The sequence below is a fragment of the Megalobrama amblycephala genome, linkage group LG21 (assembly GCF_018812025.1).
Source record: "Megalobrama amblycephala isolate DHTTF-2021 linkage group LG21, ASM1881202v1, whole genome shotgun sequence".
In the NCBI taxonomy this organism is placed as follows: domain Eukaryota; kingdom Metazoa; phylum Chordata; class Actinopteri; order Cypriniformes; family Xenocyprididae; genus Megalobrama; species Megalobrama amblycephala.
Window position 1 is genome coordinate 4,814,910 of NC_063064.1, and position 18,901 is coordinate 4,833,810.

Here is an 18,901-nt window from a genome sequence, read left to right on the forward strand (position 1 = left end):
GCATGTGTCACACAGCTTGTGTCTGCAGACGGTCCCACCTTCACCCTCATCATCATCATCATCATCGCACTGTAAAACACGGAGTCCTGCAGACACTCTGAACCCTGTTGAAGTGGCTGTGATTATCAGACGTGTCAATAAATGCATCTTATCACAGGTTCACGCATTGTCTCATAGCTGCACATCACTCACTTAGGAGATGCTGTTGTATTACAGCATAATATAAATCAGTTTTGTGCAGAAAAGGTGTTGTAATGATATGCAGCTTCTTGTGTTGTCTTATTTCTGCATACTCTTTCAAAAGTGTGGACATCTTCCCTTAAATAGCATATGAATGTTGAGATCTATCATTTGCCACTAATTCTGTTAGTAAGCTGGTGTTAACAAGCATTACTGTACTTTAGGATTACTGCTAATTTTCTAATACACCGACAATAATCAATTAATTGTATTAAATACTTATTTAATCACTTGTAATACATTCACTGATTTGAAAATAATGTCCTGAAACTAGTGAGCACTTTCCCCATATATATTCAGTTATAAAAATTAATGTAAATACTGTAAAATATTTATAAATAAAATAAGGGATGTCCATCAACCAGTGTTAGAAGCTTTGAGATTCTTTCTGGCATTTTGCTTATTATTTTATTTATTTTTGGTGGCAACTAATACTAGTTACCGCTGTCTTTTTTTTAGCAATAATAATTGTTTTTTTTTTAAACTATGGCTACAATTTTTGGTGAATGGATGTCTAGACATAATTCTGTTAGTAAATGGTACTAGCATTACTGGCAATTCATGACAATAACAATACTTTATAGCTATTTTTAATAAATACATTATTAAATCTGATTTGAAAACATATTTGTGTTTGTTTACTGACCCTTTACCATGATAAGCATAGTTTCCACCAAAATATCAGTTAATACAATTATTGTTACTATTATGAAATATTTCTAAATTAATATTTGGTCTCATTCTAACAGAGTTTTCAGAATCAATTTTATTTTATACACATTTTTTGTTTTGATAACAGTGTTGGTAGATAGAAAATTGCCATGGTTGTATTATATTATTAGTAGTGAATATGGCGTTTGGTGGGATCAGTGGTTTGTAAGAGCAGCCCATAATCACATAATACCCTAGTACTAGATTACTGTGCAACAACTTTACTTCAACAGCAATAATAATTTATCAAACATATTTAAAGAGCATTCAGTTTGATATAAAATAAGCTTCCATTTTACTGAATATTAACTATTTGACTTTTTTCTAGCATTTGCAATGGGCTCAAAGCGACGGAGAGCCACGTCTCCATCCAGCAGTGTGAGCGGAGGAGATTTTGAGGACAGCCAGACCATATCCATACCTTCAACCAGTCGGAAGAGGAGAAGAACCACAAACATCCCCACTGTTGACCCTGTGAGTTTGATTCACTTCATGTCTTTCATGTCTCTGGCATTGATAACTGCATATTAACATCACTCATTCACAGCTATCACTAGGGGTGTGACGAGACAGTTAGCTCACGAGACGAGATTTTTACACAGTGTTTTTAAGAAATCCTCAATGACGAAATACATGACTAGAAAAATAGTCTGCAGGTGCATTTGAAATGTTTTAACTAATCATCTTGTAATGAATGTCATTTCAGTTCTCTGTGTATGTTCTGTGTATGAATTATCATATGCAGTAAAAGACAACAATACTCAAGCACTGTAAAAGGTTTTGCCACAATTCTCAGCTGACTGGCTTCTCTCCTGTATGATTTCATATAGAGCTTTTGACCTCCTAACTGAACTCCTTTCCACAAATTCATCATGGAAATAAAAACAGTATAAATAAAAATCAATAACAGTCTTATTAAGTGCAAATATAAGTGCAACTATAATAAAAGTACTCTCTCAATATTCAAAGTGCAAATAGAGACCAATTTTTGTAATCATGATTCAGAGCTAAGAGATGGTTACAACTACACAGCCCAGCCTGAGATAGCTTTCATATTGGGAGATATTTTCATGCATCAAGGAGCCGCTTTCAAAATGCGTGTATTGAAATTGTGTTTGAATGTGCGCGGCGCGCGCATTTTACTTTCATTTTCGTGATCTTGCGTACTCTGTGAATAGGGAGCAGCGGTGCTGAGCTCGCATTTTATAAGATAAGACATTTGTCAGACGTTTAGGCTCTTGTTGTGCAACGAATCCTCTGCCATGGTCTTGTCAGTCATCTCGTCACTTACTCTCATCACATGATCAGTAAACTCTGATTCCTGCTGCATTATGTACGAATCTGCAGCTCATGTTGGATGAGCTGGATGGAATTGAAGTGATCATTATCCAACCTGAATTAAGTTGTTTTTATTTCCTATAAAAAGCCAAACAACAGTGGAGGCGTAATGTAGACATAGCACTGGCATATTCTATCCTAATTTCACCCTCACACTCTGTCATGCCAATATGGCGAGGCAGCTTTTCACCTCGACGAGAAATCTCATCACATTTTAATCTCGTAAGATCTCGTGGCATGAGTCTCATTACACCCCTAGCTGTCATGTTTATGTCTTAATTGCTCTTCTGATGCAGCTCTCGCAGATCAAGTGACTTCGCAATCTGCTTTAGGAATATTGCAGATGTTGTATGTTCTAGTCTAGTGTGTCATTGTGCCCCATCCTTTTTCCTTACAGATTGCTGTGTGTCATGAGTTGTACAACACTATCAGAGACTATAAGGATGATCAGGGCAGGATGCTGTGTGAACTCTTCATCAGAGCACCAAAGAGAAGGTCAGTCACACACGAGAGATCTGACCAGTTATGCAGTTTTACTGTCATTAACTGAATAACTAAAACTTTAAAGGTGCCCAAGAATGCTTTTTCACAAGATGTAATATAAGTCTAATGTGTCTGTGAAGTTTCAGCTCAAAATACCCCATAGATTTTTTTTTAATTAATTTTTTTAACTGCCTATTTTGGGGCATCATTAACTATGCACTGATTTTTTCAGCGCGCCGCCCCTTTAATTCGCGTGCTCCCTGCCACACAAGCTCTCGACTATATTACAGCACATTTACAAAGTTCACACAGCTAATATAACCCTCAAATGGATCTTTACAAGATGCTCGTCATGCATGCTGTATTCATGCTTCGAATTATGTGAGTAAAGTATTTATTTTGATGTTTATATTTGATTCTCTATGAGTTTGAGGCTGTCCTCTGTGGCTAACGGCTAATGCTACACTGTTGAAGAGATTTATAAAGAATGAAGTTGTGTTTATGAATTATACAGACTGCAAGTGTTTAAAAATGAAAATAGCGACGGCTCTTGTCTCCTTGAATTCAGTAAGAAACGATGGTAACTTTAACCTCATTTAACAGTACATTAGCAACATGCTAACGAAACATTTAGATAGACAATTTACAAATATCACTAAAAATATCATGCTATCATGGATCATGTCAGTTATTATTGCTCCATCTGCCATTTTCGCTGTTGTTCTTGCTTACCTAGTCTGTTGATTCACCTGTGCAGATCCAGACGTTACTGGCTGCCCTTGTCTAATGCCTTTCATAATGTTGGGAACATGGGCTGGCATATGCAAATATTGGGGCGTACACCCCGACTGTAACGTAACAGTCAGTGTTATGTTGAGATCCGCGTGTTTTCCGGAAGTTTTTTAAACAAATGAGATTTACATAAGAAAGAGAAAGCAATGGAGTTTGAAACTCAATGTATTTCTTTTCCATGTACTGAACTCTTGTTATTCAACTATGCCAAGGTAAATTCAAATTTTGAATCTAGGGCACCTTTAAGGCCCGGTTTCACAGACAGGGCTTAGATTAAGTCAGGATAGGGTCTTAGTTTAAATAGGGCATCTAAGAAGTAGCTTTTATAAACATTACTGGTGTGCATCTTGAGACAAAGCAATGATACTGACATATTTTAAGATATGCCAGTGCAAGTTGCTTTCAGTTAAAACAGCTTAAACATTAATTTTAGTCTGGGACTAGGCTTAAGCCTTGTCTGTAAAACTGGGGGAAAGAGTTTTAACATCATAATGGATAACACATGCAATGCATCCCTACAGAAACCAGCCAGATTACTATGATGTGGTGTCCCAGCCCATTGACATGATGAAGATTCAGCAGAAGCTGAAGATGGAGGAGTATGATGATGTTGAGCAGCTCACAGCAGACTTTCAGCTCTTATTCAACAATGCCAAGACATACTACAAAGTGCGTATATATCTTACATGACTGGTCAAAAGTTTGGAATAATTACGATTTTTTTAATGTCGCTCATGTTCACCAAGGCTGCATCAATATACAGGTGCTGGTCATATAATTAGAATATCGTGAAAAAGTTGCTGCTGACTTGGCAATGGTCCAGGAAACATTTATTGACACCCTCCACAAAGAGAGTAAGTCACAGATGGTCATTACTGAATGTGGTGGCTGTTTACAGAGTGATGTATCAAATTATATTAAATGCAAAGTTGACTAGAAGGAAGAAATTGGGTAGACAAAGGTGCACAAGCAACAGGGATGACCACAAGCTTGAGAATACTGTCAAGTAAAGCCGATTCAAACACTTGGGAGAGCTTTACAATGAGTCGAATGAAGCCGGAGTCAGCGCATCAAGAGTCACCACACTCAGACATCTTCAGGAAAAGGACTACCAAGCCACTTCTGAAACAGAAACAACGTCAGAAGCTTCTTACCTTGGCTAAGGAGAAAAAGAACTGGACAGTGAACAGTGGTCGAAAGTCCTCTTTTCAGATAAAAGTAAATTTTGCATTTCATGTTGAAATCATGGTCCCAGAGTCTGAAGGAAGACTGGAGAGGCACAGAATCCAAGCTGCTTGAAGTCTAGTGGGAAGTTTCTGAAGTTAGTAATGATTTGGGGGGCCGTGACGTCTGCTGGTGTTGGTCCATTGTGTTTTATCAAGTGCAAAGTCAATGCAGCCATCTTCCAGGAGATTTTGGAGAACTTTATGCTTCCATCTGCTGACAAGCTTTATGGAGATGCTGATTTCCTTTTCCAGCAGGACTTTGGCACCTGCCCACAGTGCAAAAACCACTTCCAAGTGGTTTGCTGACCATGATATTACTGTGCTTTATTGGCCAGCCAACATGCCTGACCCCTGAATCTATGGGATATTTTCAAGAGAAAGATGAGAAACAGTCGATCCAACAATATACAGATGATCTGAAGGCTCAATAGTGCCTCAGCAGTGCCACAGGCTGATCACTTCCATGCCACACTTCACTGATGCTGTAATTTGTGCTAGGAGCAAGTCATTTGCTGTAATATGTGCTGCCGACCAAGTATTGAGTGTACAAATGAACATACTTTAAAGAACTTGAACTTTTCTGTTTTGAAAATCCCTTTTTTGATTGATCTTAGGAAATATTCTAATACTTTGAGATACTGGATTTTGGACTTTCATGAGCTGTACGCTCTAATCATCAAAATTAAAAAAAAAAAACTTTTGAAATGTTTACTTTACATGTAGGGAATCTAGAATATATGAAAGTTTCATTTTTAAAAATAATTTACAATAAAAAAATGAATTTTTTCATGATATTCTAATTATATGACCAGCACCTGTAGTAAAAACAGTAATATTGTAAAATATTATTACAACTTTAAACTTTACAATGTAACAACTTTAAAATAATATTTATTCCTCTACATATTCACAGCCATTACTCCAGTGTTCAGTGTGTCACATAATCCTTCAGAAATTATTCTAATATGGTGATTTGCTGCCTAATTATTATTTGTGCATTATTATTATTATAACAGTTATTATTATCAATGTTAAAAACAGTTGTGCTGCTTCATATTTTTGTGCAAACTGTGATAAATTTTTAAAGATTCTTTATTGAATAGAAAGTGCAAAAGAAGAGCATTTATTTGAAATATAGAAAATCTTTTGTAACATTTTAAATGTCACGTTTAATCAATTTAATGCAACCTTGCGGAATAAAAATATGAATTTCTTAAAAAAAAACTCATTTACCCCAAACTTATAATGATAACAAGAGACATTGCTAATTATAAATAATTATAAATATTATAATATAAAACATTTGCTTTTTTTGAGCAAATCAGCATATTAGAATGATTTCTGAAGGATCATGTGACATTGAAGACTGGAGTAAATGATGCTGAAAGTTCAGCTTTGATCACAGGAATAAATTACATTAAAAAAAATATATATGTATTTAAATAGAAAACAGTTCTTTTAAATTTGTTATAGTAGTTCACAATATTACTGTTTTCTTCTGTATTTTTGTTCAAATAAATATAGACTTGGTGAGTATAAGAGAATTCTTTCAAAAACATTAAAATATCTTAATCAATCAAAACTTTAGTGTATATATAAAATATATTTGTTTTGTTTTAATTATTGTGCCATGAATAGGTTTGAGAATATGATATTGAAATATCTACCAAATCATTCAAATAATAAATTCACAAATTCCAAAAAATAAAAAATATATACGCTGAATCCTCTTTTCCTGTGCAGCCAGAAACTCCGGAGTTCAGAGCGGCTTGTAAACTGTGGGATCTGTATATTCGCACCAAAAATGAGTTTGTGCAGCGAGGGGACTATGATGAAGATGATGATGATGACGACACACAGGAAAACCCTGGAGGGGTCACAGAGGAGGAGGTCAGAGGTCACAGATCTTGACTGTCATTTTGTATCTGCCCATCTCAGAATTTTCACCAGAGATGTTCTGGACCTATTCAAATGTGTTTTAGATGTGTGCAGACAAATTCATTCTGGTTTGTTTTGTTTGTACAGTCCGTCTCAAGCCTTAAGGAAGTTCTTGGGCAGCTTCTGGATGCTGTGCTGACTTACACAGAACACGGGCGTCTCATTAGTGAACTTTTCCAGAGACTTCCCTCTAAAGTGGTAGTTGTCTCAGTTTCATCTGAGTACATACACGAGCATATCATGTTATTATTATTTAAACATTTAATCTTTCTTTTTCAGCAATATCCAGATTATTATGCTATTATTAAAGAACCAATAGATCTGAAGACCATTGCACACCGAATACAGGTATCTTATTATTATGATCATATTCTATAACAGCTTATACAGTATCACCATTTATTATTCATTTACACTAAAGTTTGTGTCTTTTTTTGTTCCCTAGATGTGCTACTATAAAAGTGTAAACCATATGGCTAAAGACATTGACTTGTTAGTCAAAAATGCCAAAACCTACAATGAACCTGGATCACAAGTGTTTAAAGTAATGTGTCACTGAAATTCTAATTATATTTGTGTGTTTATATATTTGTATATATACAGTACAGTCCAAAAGTTTGGAACCACTAAGATTTTTAATGTTTTTAAAAGAAGTTTCGTCTGCTCACCAAGGCTACATTTATTTAATTAAAAATACAGTAAAAAACAGTAATATTGTGAAATATTATTACAATTTAAAATAACTGTGTACTATTTAAATATATTTGACAAAGTAATTTATTCCTGTGATGCAAAGCTGAATTTTCAGCATTGTTACTCCAGTCTTCAGTGTCACATGATCCTTCAGAAATCATTCTAATATGCTGATCTGCTGCTCAATAAACATTTATGATTATTTTCAATGTTGAAAACAGTTGTGTACTTTTTTTTTCAGGATTCCTTGATCAATAGAAAGTTCAAAAGAACAGCATTTATCTGAAATACAAAGCTTCTGTAGCATTATACACTACCGTTCAAAAGTTTGGGGTCAGTAAGAATTTTTATTTTTATTTTTTTGAAAAGAAATTAAAGAAATGAATACTTTTATTCAGCAAGGATGCATTAAATCAATCAAAAGTGGCAGTAAAGACATTTATAATGTTACAAAAGATTAGATTTCAGATAAACACTGTTCTTTTGAACTTTCTATTCATCAAATAATCCTGAAAAACAAATATTGTACACAAATATTTTGTACAATTGTACACATTAAATGTTTCTTGAGCAGCAGATCAGCATATTAGAATGATTTCTGAAGGATCATGTGACACTGAAGACTGGAGTAATGATGCTGAAAATTCAGCTTTGCCATCACAGGAATAAATTACTTTGTGAAATATATTCAAATAGAAAACAGTTATTTTAAATTGTAATAATATTTCACAATATTACTGTTTTTTACTGTATTTTTAATTAAATAAATGTAGCCTTGGTGAGCAGACGAAACTTCTTTTAAAAACATTAAAAATCTTAGTGGTTCCAAACTTTTGGACTGTACTGTATTTGTATTTAATTTACTTTTAATTTACAGTTTATATACAGTCAAACCAAAAATTATTCAGACACTTTGACCATGTTTTGCTTAAGTGTTTCCTGACATAATTAAGATTTTTTTGACACAGTTTAACTCTGAGATCTTGTCATATTATATTACCTTTTTTAAAACTATAGTGAATAAATTGTATTAATGAATGAAATGTATATATAATATAAATATATATATATATATATATATATATATATATATATATATATATATATATATATATAATGTAAAATCATGAATTTCCAGGATGCAAACACCATCAAAAAGGTATTTGCACAGAGAAAACTGGAGCTTGAACATGCTGAACCTGTTAAAAGTAGCATCAGGATCAGGTAAGTTATGTTATGGATTACATATAATATCATACAATATAATATAATATTATTTCTTAACTATAATTATTATTAAATTGTTACAGATATACTAGTTTTACCATATGCAGCATTTCTTAAATGTTTGGCAATAATATTTGCATTGCAACCACATAATTTTACAATTGCACCATTTTAATATAGTAAAAATGATACAAAAAGTATCATTGTCTTTTTGTAAGGTATGTAACATGGTGTTACGTAACCACTGTGTGGGTTTTAACATAATTTTTAACTACAAACAAAAATATTTATATTCTGTGAAGTATGACCTATAGTATTGTTTTTGCTCTGGTGTTTGTGAACAGGAACAGAAGGTTTGCACAAGTAGACAGACTCTCCTCCATCACTACTGCTCTACAGTACGGCTCAGAGAGTGAAGAGGATGCCATACTAACTGGTAATGGCATTGTTGAAGACAGAGATTTAACATCAATATATTATGTTATAATTTGTTTTAATGTCTCATTATTGTCTTATACACTAATCAGATGACTGTTTCCATGTTCTTCAGGCTCTGTTCATTACGACGAAGGCGAGTCAGAGGCCGAGAGCATCCACTCCAGCATGGACATGTGCAACCCCATCTTCCAGATGTACGAGGCAGTGCGGGGTGGCAGAAACAACCAGGGACAGCTCCTAGCAGAGCCCTTCTTTCAGCTCCCCTCCAGGAAAGACTACCCTGACTACTTCCAGCAAATCAGCCATCCAATCTCCCTCCAGCAGATAAGGTGCAGTAGGACAGCATTGCTGCATGTTCTTTGGTTTTGAACATATGATGACATGTATTTTATCTCTCCTCAGGAGTAAAATGAAGAACAATGAGTATGAAAGTGTGGAACAGATAGATACAGACCTCAACCTGATGTTTGAGAACGCAAAGCGCTACAACGCTCCCAGCTCTCAAATCTACAAGCGTGTGCTAAAGTTGCAGCATATACTGCAGGTAATATAAATCCATTCCACTCAGTGACATGTTATTAATGGCTGTGAATTACTGTGACTGAATAGGCAGTGCAGTTAAAATGAATGATTTGTGCTTTGCCCCGCACATGACATGCAGAATAAAAAAGTAGATATTGTAGCCATAAATTAAGAATTCGATCCCATGAAATGACCACAATTTAACTAAAATGTTGGAACTATTTATTAGTGCAATGTGGCCGCAAATTAATAAGTTGTGGAATAAATGTTTTTATTTCACGCCCACAATATCTTGTTTTTCCCCCCTAATGTCATGTGCGGGATCTTTACATTTATACTGTGAAAAATATATAAAAATAAAATATATACAAATATTTTATTATTAAATATAATGTGAGAATATTTATATTTTTACATTATATTATAATTTAATAAATATAAATATGTCACTGAATCTTTTTTTTCTTCCCACCATATAAAATGCTGTTAGATGTATTAATCTAAAAAGAAACTAGGGCTGATTCCAATTATTGCTTCTCTCAATTAATTAAGCATAATTGTCTGTGATATTTGCCCACTGGTTATTCATCCTGAATTTTTTTAAATTGATTTTTTTTTTGACATTTGCATTATCTTCCATGGGTAACAAGCCTCCACAGGTGTTTATGCTAGGCGTTGCCAGATGTCAAGAGTTTAAATCCCCAATCAGAATTTTTCTTTTTTAAAAATACACTTTCTTCCAAGTGTAAATACTAATGATGATGAGGAACAGGTGAGACACTGATCAATGAAACAATGAATAACCAGGGTTGGGGGGTTGTAACAGGGTAATCAGTACAAAAACAGAATTCGTTACATGTAACATAGTAATTAGATTACGTTACGTAATCAGATTACAATTGTTTCATAAAACTAAATAAATAATTATTTTGCCAAATAACACATATTAAAGGTGCTAAAGAGGAGTAACATTTTTGCAATATTACTTAACTGTCTTTTCGATAAAACACTATTTATTTACAGAATAATATTAATATACATCATCTTACGTAGGGCCTTAAAAACATCAGCCAAGTACGCGAATCGTAAAGATTGGCCCTCTGGCTTGTTACTGCCGTGAGTTTCTTTGAGAGACGTGCGCGGATTGACCCTTGGCTTGTCAATCACTGCCATGACGTTCCTTTTGAAACGTGCGCGGGGGCTCCAGTACTACCCTCCACAGGCGCCGCAGGATGTTTTTGTCCGGAGACAGGAGTAACAACTGCAATTGTTACCTGCGGTGAGTCCGACATAATGAATCCACTAACACAACAAGCGAATGCCGGTGGTAAACTCGTTTTAAACTCGTGCACGAATTTTGGGAGGCGTTCCCTCGAAAGGAAGGGGGGCTGTTTTACGCATGCTCATTTCAAAAACCATAAGTCTTTGGTTTCTAGTCGACGAAAAGATCCTCTTTATCACCTTTAAGCACTGCTTGATTATACAGTAGTTCCTGGTTCTGTTGCCAGTGATGACTCACGTGAGCCACCCACTGGTGCATGCGCAAATAACACCCGTCTACAATCTCCTCAGATGCAGATGAATCACTGCTGCTAGTTGAAACGATGTTGCCCGCGGGGAAAAACGCTTTCAATTCATGTAAATTTTGCTGCTATTTTGTTTTCAAAGAAGAAAATGCAAACAGCATGGTTGTACAGTGCAAACTCTGCCTTCCAGCTACGAAAACATTATCAAAGGACTAAAAAATAATCTGTAATACCATACTGTAGCCACTAGATGTCTGAATAGCCCTTTACACACACATATATATATATATATATATATATATATATATATTCAGGGCTGTGTATTCCAAAGTTGTGGAAAACAGACGTGATTGCTTAGTTTTAATAGGTTTTAAAAGTAATCAAAATGCTAAACATTAAAATTAAAGCAGAACAAACATAAACAGAAATGTTTGATTCAGTTTGATCTGATATGACTTTTATATTTTTAAGCTCTAAACAACAACAACGATAATAATATTGCAATAGATAATTTATCATATTTGTAAAATATTTTTATTGTTGAGACCCTTTCAAAAGTATGGAATGTGTATCATTTAAAAACTTGCAGAAATTGAAAGGAAATAATTAAAATTAAATTTAAAAATGCAATTTATTTATATGCAATTTATTTATTTTAAGTTGATCCCCCCCAAATTTCTCTTTCTTTCTTTCTTTCTTTCTTTCTTTATTTATATATATATATATATATATATATAATACGGGACCTTGAACTAATCCAAAAGTAATCAGATTACATTACTTTCATATTGTGGTACTTGGATTATGTTACTGAATACTTTTTTTATGAAGTAATTTGTAACTGTAATCGGAATACATTTTTTAAGTAACCCTCCCAAGCCTGTGAATAACTATGACAACCAAGGAAACAGGAACTAAACACATGGGAACTGAACACAGGCAATACAAGACAAAAGAATATCAAAATAAAAGTCCTTGAACAAAGACACAGGGGAATCCGTGACACTCATCAACATCATGCAGCCAGTCGGTGTTCCTTTTTGCGCTGTTTGCTGTGACTAAATCTGCAATTAAATCTTCTTACTGATGAACTGTAATAAATCTAAACATGGATCTTGACATCTTGTTTGCAAGTCTTTTTTGGTGTTTTAATAGAGAAATCATTAACATAATTTGAAATAGTTGGAGTTATGGTAATATTAGGAATTTCACAGGTTTTGCTTTTGAGAGAAGCTTGAGAGAACCAAGTTTTCTTAATGTAGAGTGTGTTTATTAATATGATAGGCTAAATGTAATAAACCACGAAACTAGATGAGGGAAATTAAAGGTGCCCTAGAACTTTTTTTAAAAGATGTAATATAAGTCTAAGGTGTCCCCTGAATGTGTCTGTGAAGTTGCAGCTCAAAATACCCCATAGATTTTTTTAAATTCATTTTTTTAACTGCCTATTTTGGGGCATAATTAGAAATGAGCCGATTCAGGGTGTGTGGCCCTTTAATTTTCGTGCTCCATGCCCCAAGAGCTCGCGCTTGCCTTAAACAGCATAAACAAAGTTCACACAGCTAATATAACGCTCAAAATGGATCTTTACAAAGTGTTCGTCATGCAGCATGTCTAATCGCGTAAGTACAGTGTTTATTTTGATGTTTACATTGATTCTGAATGAGTTTGATAGTGCTCCGTGGCTAATGGCTAATGCTACACTGTTGGAGAGATTTATAAAGAATGAAGTTGTGTTTATGCATTATACAGACTGCAAGTGTTTAAAAATGAAAATAGCAATGGCTCTTGTCTCCGTGAATACAGTAAGAAACGATGGTAACTTTAACCACATTTAACAGTACATTAGCAACATGCTAACGAAACATTTAGAAAGACAATTTACAAATATCACTAACAATATCATGATATCATGGATCATGTCAGTTATTATTGCTCCATCTGCCATTTTTTGCTATTGTTCTTGCTTGCTTACCTAGTCTGATGATTCGGCTGTGCACATCCAGACGTTAATACTGGCTGCCCTTGTCTAATGCCTTGAACATGAGCTGGCATATGCAAATATTGGGGTCATACATATTAATGATCCCAACTGTTACGTAACAGTCGGTGTTATGTTGAGATTCGCCTGTTCTTCGGAGGTCTTTTAAACAAATGAGATTTACTTAAGAAGGAGGAAACAATGGCGTTTGAGACTCACTGTATGTCATTTCCATGTACTGAACTCCTGTTATTTAACTATGCCGAGGTAAATTCAATTTTTGAATCTAGGGCACCTTTAAACCATGCATATGAGTTGACATTCTCCTGATTTGTGAAATAATCTTGATTATCAGTTTAACCATTATCTTGTTTCATCACATTTAACTATGAACATGTTCCACCAACGTGTGACATCCAAGAATCTAAATGCTTTTTGTCTTGACTTATATGTTTGGGTATACGTGTGTCTTCAGATGAAGAGGAAGGAACTGATGAGGAGAGATGATGAAGATGGTGACAGTATGCTCTCATCCACTCTTTCTGATGGTGGCAGCATCAAGCGCAAAAGGTACATTTACAGCATAAGTAAACCACTGGTATTATATGTTTGGCACTTATGGCACTACACGGTTGAGTGCGTCATTTGGGTCTTAAACAATCCCGCTTTGCAAGGGTGGAAGTTGTTTTAGGCCCTTACGTATCACCTCTTGCAGCCATAAGAAGAACACAAAGAAAAACCGCTTGAAGGCTCTGTACGCTGCTGTGGCAGAGGCTCGGGAGATGACAGGCCGGAAGGCTCTGCGACCTCTTCATGGTCAAGCCCTCAAAGAAAGACTACCCAGACTACTACAAGATTATACTGGAACCAATGGACCTGAGGACCATAGACCACAACATCCGCTCCGACAGATACCCCAGTGAGGACTCCATGATGGAGGACATGAAGCTGATGTTCCGCAATGCACGTCACTTCAATGAAGAAGGCTCACAAGTGAGTTTAAGGGTTAATAATAAGCTTGGAACGACCGTATAGAGCAGGTGGTGCCCAATCCTGTTCCTGGAGATCTACCTTCCTGCAAATTTCAGCTCTAACCCTGATCCAACACACCTGAACCAGCTATTTGGGATCTACAGGAGCACTTGATAATTACAGATGTTGACAGGTAAGGTAGATCTCCAGGAATAGGATTGGGCACCCCTGCTCTATACGGTTACCCCTGGTTATAGAGTAAACGGGCATGAAAATGAGCTTTCGGAAGAATTTTGTTGTTGTAGGTATTATAAATATTCTATAAATAAATATTAATAGTATTATATTATTATATTATAGTACATATAAATATTCTAAACTACTCTGCCGTTTCATGACTAGCTTGTTATTTGGTTTGACTCTAGGTTTACAACGACGCCAACATTCTGGAGAAGATATTAAGAGAAAAACGAAGGGAACTCGGACCTCCGCCAGATGACGAAGATATCGTTTCACCCAAGCTGAAAATTAGTATGTTTAGAAAGCAGTTTTTTAAATCAGAATTTTGGTAACACTTTAGTATGGGGAAAATTTCTCACTTTTAACTAGGTGCTTATTAGCTTGTGTATTGGCTGTTTTTTAGTACTTATAAAGCACATATTAATGCCCTATTCTGCATGACTTGACATCCCTAAATCCTACCCCATAACTAAACTTAAATGCTACAACAACTACCTTACTAACTATTAATAAGCAGTAAATTAAGAGTTTATTGAGGTAAAAGTCATAGTTAATAGTGAATATGTGTTCCCCGTACCAATGTGTTACCAGAATTTTTATCAGCAATATTTTATCGCAATTCCAGTTTTTTCCCCAAATCATGCAGCCCTACTTTGGGTTTTGCTGTTCAGTTTTCAACATACATACATATTTGTTAGATACTCTTTGTTGGACAGTTTTTCATCTATTCTTCCACAACAAATCAGAAAATGCAGTATAATCCTATTTAAAGGATTAGTTCACCTAACAATTCAAATGTCCTGATAATTTACTCACCCCCATGTCATCAAAGATGTTCATGTCTTTCTTTCTTCAGTCAAAAAGAAATTAAGGTTTTTGAAGAAAACATTACAGGATTTTTCTCCATATAGTGGACTTCAATGGGGTTCAATGGGTTAAAGGTCCAAATGTCAGTTTCAGTGCAGCTTCAAAGGGCTTTAAATGATACCAGATGAGGAATAAGGGTCTTATCTAGTGAAATGATCATCATTTTCTAAAAAAAAAAAACGTATATACTTTTTAACCACAAATGCTCATCTTGCACTGCTCTGCGACCTTTCCAACGCGATTACGTAATGCGTGGTGCAAGATGAGCGTTTGTGGTTAAAAAGTTTTTTTTGTTTGTTTTTTTTTTTAGAAAATAACTGATAGTTTCGTTAGATAAGACCTTATTCTTCATCTGGGATCGTGTAGAGCCCTTTAAAACTGCAATTTGGACCTTTAACCCTTTGGTAACTGTTGAAGTCCACAATCCTGAAAAATCCTGGAATGTTTTCCTCAAAAACCTAATTTCTTTTCGACTTAAGAAAGAAAGACATGAACATCTTGGATGACATGGGGGTGAGTAAATTATCAGGAACTTTTAATTCTGAAGTGAACTAATCCTTTTAATAGGAAGTGTGTAATTTTTACACCACTTGGAATTGTAAAACAATGATATTCCCAAAATTAAAAATTCTGAAACTTTCCCACTTTCCACACCTATTTGCAACTAGCCAATGTCCTGCTTTTTATAGGTAGTTCCACCCCAAACTCACGCCATTGTTCAAATTGGATTACTCAAACAAATGGACACAGATTGTGAAAGAGCCACAGAGCTACAATATTTATTCCAGTCAACCTTAAAATACTTTTTAGTTTTTGCATTTTGGGAGAAAGTGCTTGAATTCTGACTCATTTTTTGGTAAGTGAAATCTTAGGAAGTTATGGATTTCACCAATCCTCTTAGGCGATGCAGTGACTGACCATGTGCCACTGTCTTCCAGGGAAGAGTGGCATCTCTCCTAAAAAGTCCAAGTACCTGACCCCTCTGCAGCAGAAACTCAATGAGCTCTATGAAGCCGTGAAGAACTACACCGACAAGCGCGGGCGGCGCCTCAGCACAATCTTCCTCCGTCTTCCATCCCGAGCTGAGCTTCCAGACTACTATGTTGCCATCAAGAAACCCATAGACATGGAGAAGGTCAAGAGCCACATGCTGGCCAACAAGTACCAGGATGTTGATGCTTCTGGTGGAAGACTTAGTCTTGATGTTCAACAACGCTTGCACCTACAACGAACCTGAATCGCTGATCTACAAAGATGCACTGGTGCTTCACAAAGTGCTTTTGGAGACTAGGAGAGACTTGGAGGGAGGCGACGACGCACATGTCCCAGATGTTGCACGGCTCATCCAGGAGCTCATTCGCAATCTTTTCGTCTCAGTGCTTGGCCACCAGGACGACGAGGGGCCGTTGCTATAGTGACTCACTGGCGGAGATTCCAGCTGTTGATCCTAACAATTCCGATAAGACTCCACTGAACTTTGAGATCATCAGAGCTAACGTGGATAAGGGCCGTTATAGGAGACTAGATGTGTTCCAGGACCATATGTTTGAAGTTTTGGAGAAAGCCAGACATCTGCACAGGTGATGCTCTTCATGTACTCATTTTGTCTTTTGTATCTGGAGAGGTGAAGAGTTGGTTTGCATGATAACGAATGTTTTAAATTGTGTCGTAGGACGGACTCTGAGATCTTTGAGGACTCTGTGGAGCTCCAGCAGTTCTTCATCCGGATCAGAGATGAGCTGTGCAAGAATGGAGAGATTTTGTTGACGCCCGCCCTCAGTTACACCACTAAACACCTGCACAGCGACGTGGAGAAAGAGAAGAAAGAGAAGCTGCCTAAAGAATATGAAGAGGATAAACTCAAGAGAGAGGAAGAGAAAAAAGGTACTGTTCCAATAGTATTCAATCGTTTATGTATTCAAACATACATAATAAAATGCAATTCATACATACAATTACTTGAACATACACTATATTGCCAAAAGTATTGGGACACCCCTCCAAATCATTGAATTCAGGTGTTCCAATCACTTCCATGGTCACAGGTGTATAAATTCAAGCACCTAGGCATGCAGACTGCTTCTACAAACATTTGTGAAAGAATGGGTCGCTCTCAGGAGCTCAGTGAAGTCAAGCATGGTACCGTGATAGTTTGCCACCTGTGCAATAAGTCTATTTCCTCACTACTAAATATTCCACGGTCAACTGTTAGTGGTCTCATAACTAAGTGGAAGCAATTGGGAACAACAGCAACTCAGCCATGAAGTGGTAGGCCACGTAAAATCACAGAGCGGGGTCAGCGCATGCTGAGGTGCACAGTACGCAGAAGTCGCCAACTTTCTGCAGAGTCAATAGCTACAGGCCTCCAAACTTCCTGTGGCCTTCAGATTAGCTCAAGAACAGTGTGTAGAGAGCTTCATGGAATGGGTTTCCATGGCCGAGCAGCTGCATCCAAATGCAAAGCGTTGGATGCAGTGATGTAAAGGACTCCGGACTCTAGAGCAGTGGAGGCGTGTTCTCTGGAGTGACGAATCACGCTTCTCTGTCTGGCAATCCGATGGATGAGTCTGGGTTTGGTGGTTGCCAGGAGTACGGTACTTGCCTGACTGCATTGTGTAAAGTGTAAAGTTTGGTGGAGGGGGATTATGGTGTGGGGTTGTTTTTCAGGGGTTGGGCTTGGCCCCTTAGTTCCAGTGAAAGGAACTCTTAATGCTTCAGCATACCAAGACATTTTGGACAATTTCATGCTCCCAACTTTGTGGGAACAGTTTGGGGATGGCCCCTTCCTGTTCCAACATGACTGCGCACCAGTGCACAAAGCAAGGTCCATAAAGGCATGGATGAGCGAGTTTGGTGTGGAGGAACTTGACTGGCCTGTACAGAAGTCCTGACCTCAACCCGACAGAACACCTTTGGGATGAATTAGAGCAGAGACTGTGAGCCAGACCTTCTTGTCCAACATCAGTGCCTGACCTCACAAATGCGCTTCTAGAAGAATGGTCAAAAATTCCCATAAAACACACTCCTAAACCTTGTGGAAAGCCTTCCAGAAGAGTTGAGGCTGTTATAGCTGCAAAGGGTGGGCCAACTCCATATTAAACCCTACGGATTAAGGATGGGATGTCATTAAAGTTCATGTGCACGTAAAGGCAGGCGTCCCGAAAATTTTGGTAATATAGTGTAGCTCTTCTTTGATAAACATATTTTAATTTCAGAATTTAAATTTATTTTTTGACTGAAGTGAAGTACTTTAGATATCTAAATTATATAACATTATAAATGTTGTCTGCGAAATCAAGGTCATGTGCTGCAACCAATGTGCAGAAACATGAAAAAAAAAAAACATAAAGCACACCCTCATGACTATGGCAAGGTCATAAAATTTGAGATAAAAAAATTACCAATGAAACATTTGTAATCATAACTTTATATTCAGAAATATTTATGAATTAATATTTCATGTTTGAAAAAAAAAAAAAAACATTTTTTATCTTGGAAAAAATAAGCATGTTTTTAATTTCTGAATTCAAATTCATTTTCTGAATTCAAGTGAAATGATATTTGGGAAAAAAAGTTTTACCTTGAAAAAGGTATTTTAATTTTTTTGGATAATGATGTTATATGTTATGTTATCACATTAAATAATTTAAACTTGGAAAAAAATCTTTATCTTAGACATTCTTATTTACCATGGCATCGACCCATTT

The 18,901-nt window shown here is 36.1% G+C and overlaps 1 protein-coding gene across 1 annotated transcript in view; it reads left to right on the top strand.

The window, feature by feature from the left end:
• Positions 1 to 18,901, top strand: part of pbrm1 (polybromo 1) — a 34,464-nt gene that overhangs the window by 302 nt on the left and 15,261 nt on the right. The window contains 20 exon segments of the mRNA XM_048171953.1: positions 16 to 157; positions 1,280 to 1,425; positions 2,687 to 2,784; positions 4,086 to 4,233; positions 6,534 to 6,680; positions 6,816 to 6,926; positions 7,008 to 7,076; positions 7,174 to 7,272; positions 8,560 to 8,645; positions 8,993 to 9,084; positions 9,199 to 9,415; positions 9,489 to 9,630; positions 13,591 to 13,685; positions 13,831 to 13,909; positions 13,911 to 14,108; positions 14,513 to 14,618; positions 16,133 to 16,374; positions 16,376 to 16,594; positions 16,596 to 16,774; positions 16,867 to 17,078. Of these exon segments, the coding sequence (XP_048027910.1) occupies positions 142 to 157; positions 1,280 to 1,425; positions 2,687 to 2,784; positions 4,086 to 4,233; positions 6,534 to 6,680; positions 6,816 to 6,926; positions 7,008 to 7,076; positions 7,174 to 7,272; positions 8,560 to 8,645; positions 8,993 to 9,084; positions 9,199 to 9,415; positions 9,489 to 9,630; positions 13,591 to 13,685; positions 13,831 to 13,909; positions 13,911 to 14,108; positions 14,513 to 14,618; positions 16,133 to 16,374; positions 16,376 to 16,594; positions 16,596 to 16,774; positions 16,867 to 17,078 (2,701 nt within the window). The 5' untranslated portion in view covers positions 16 to 141.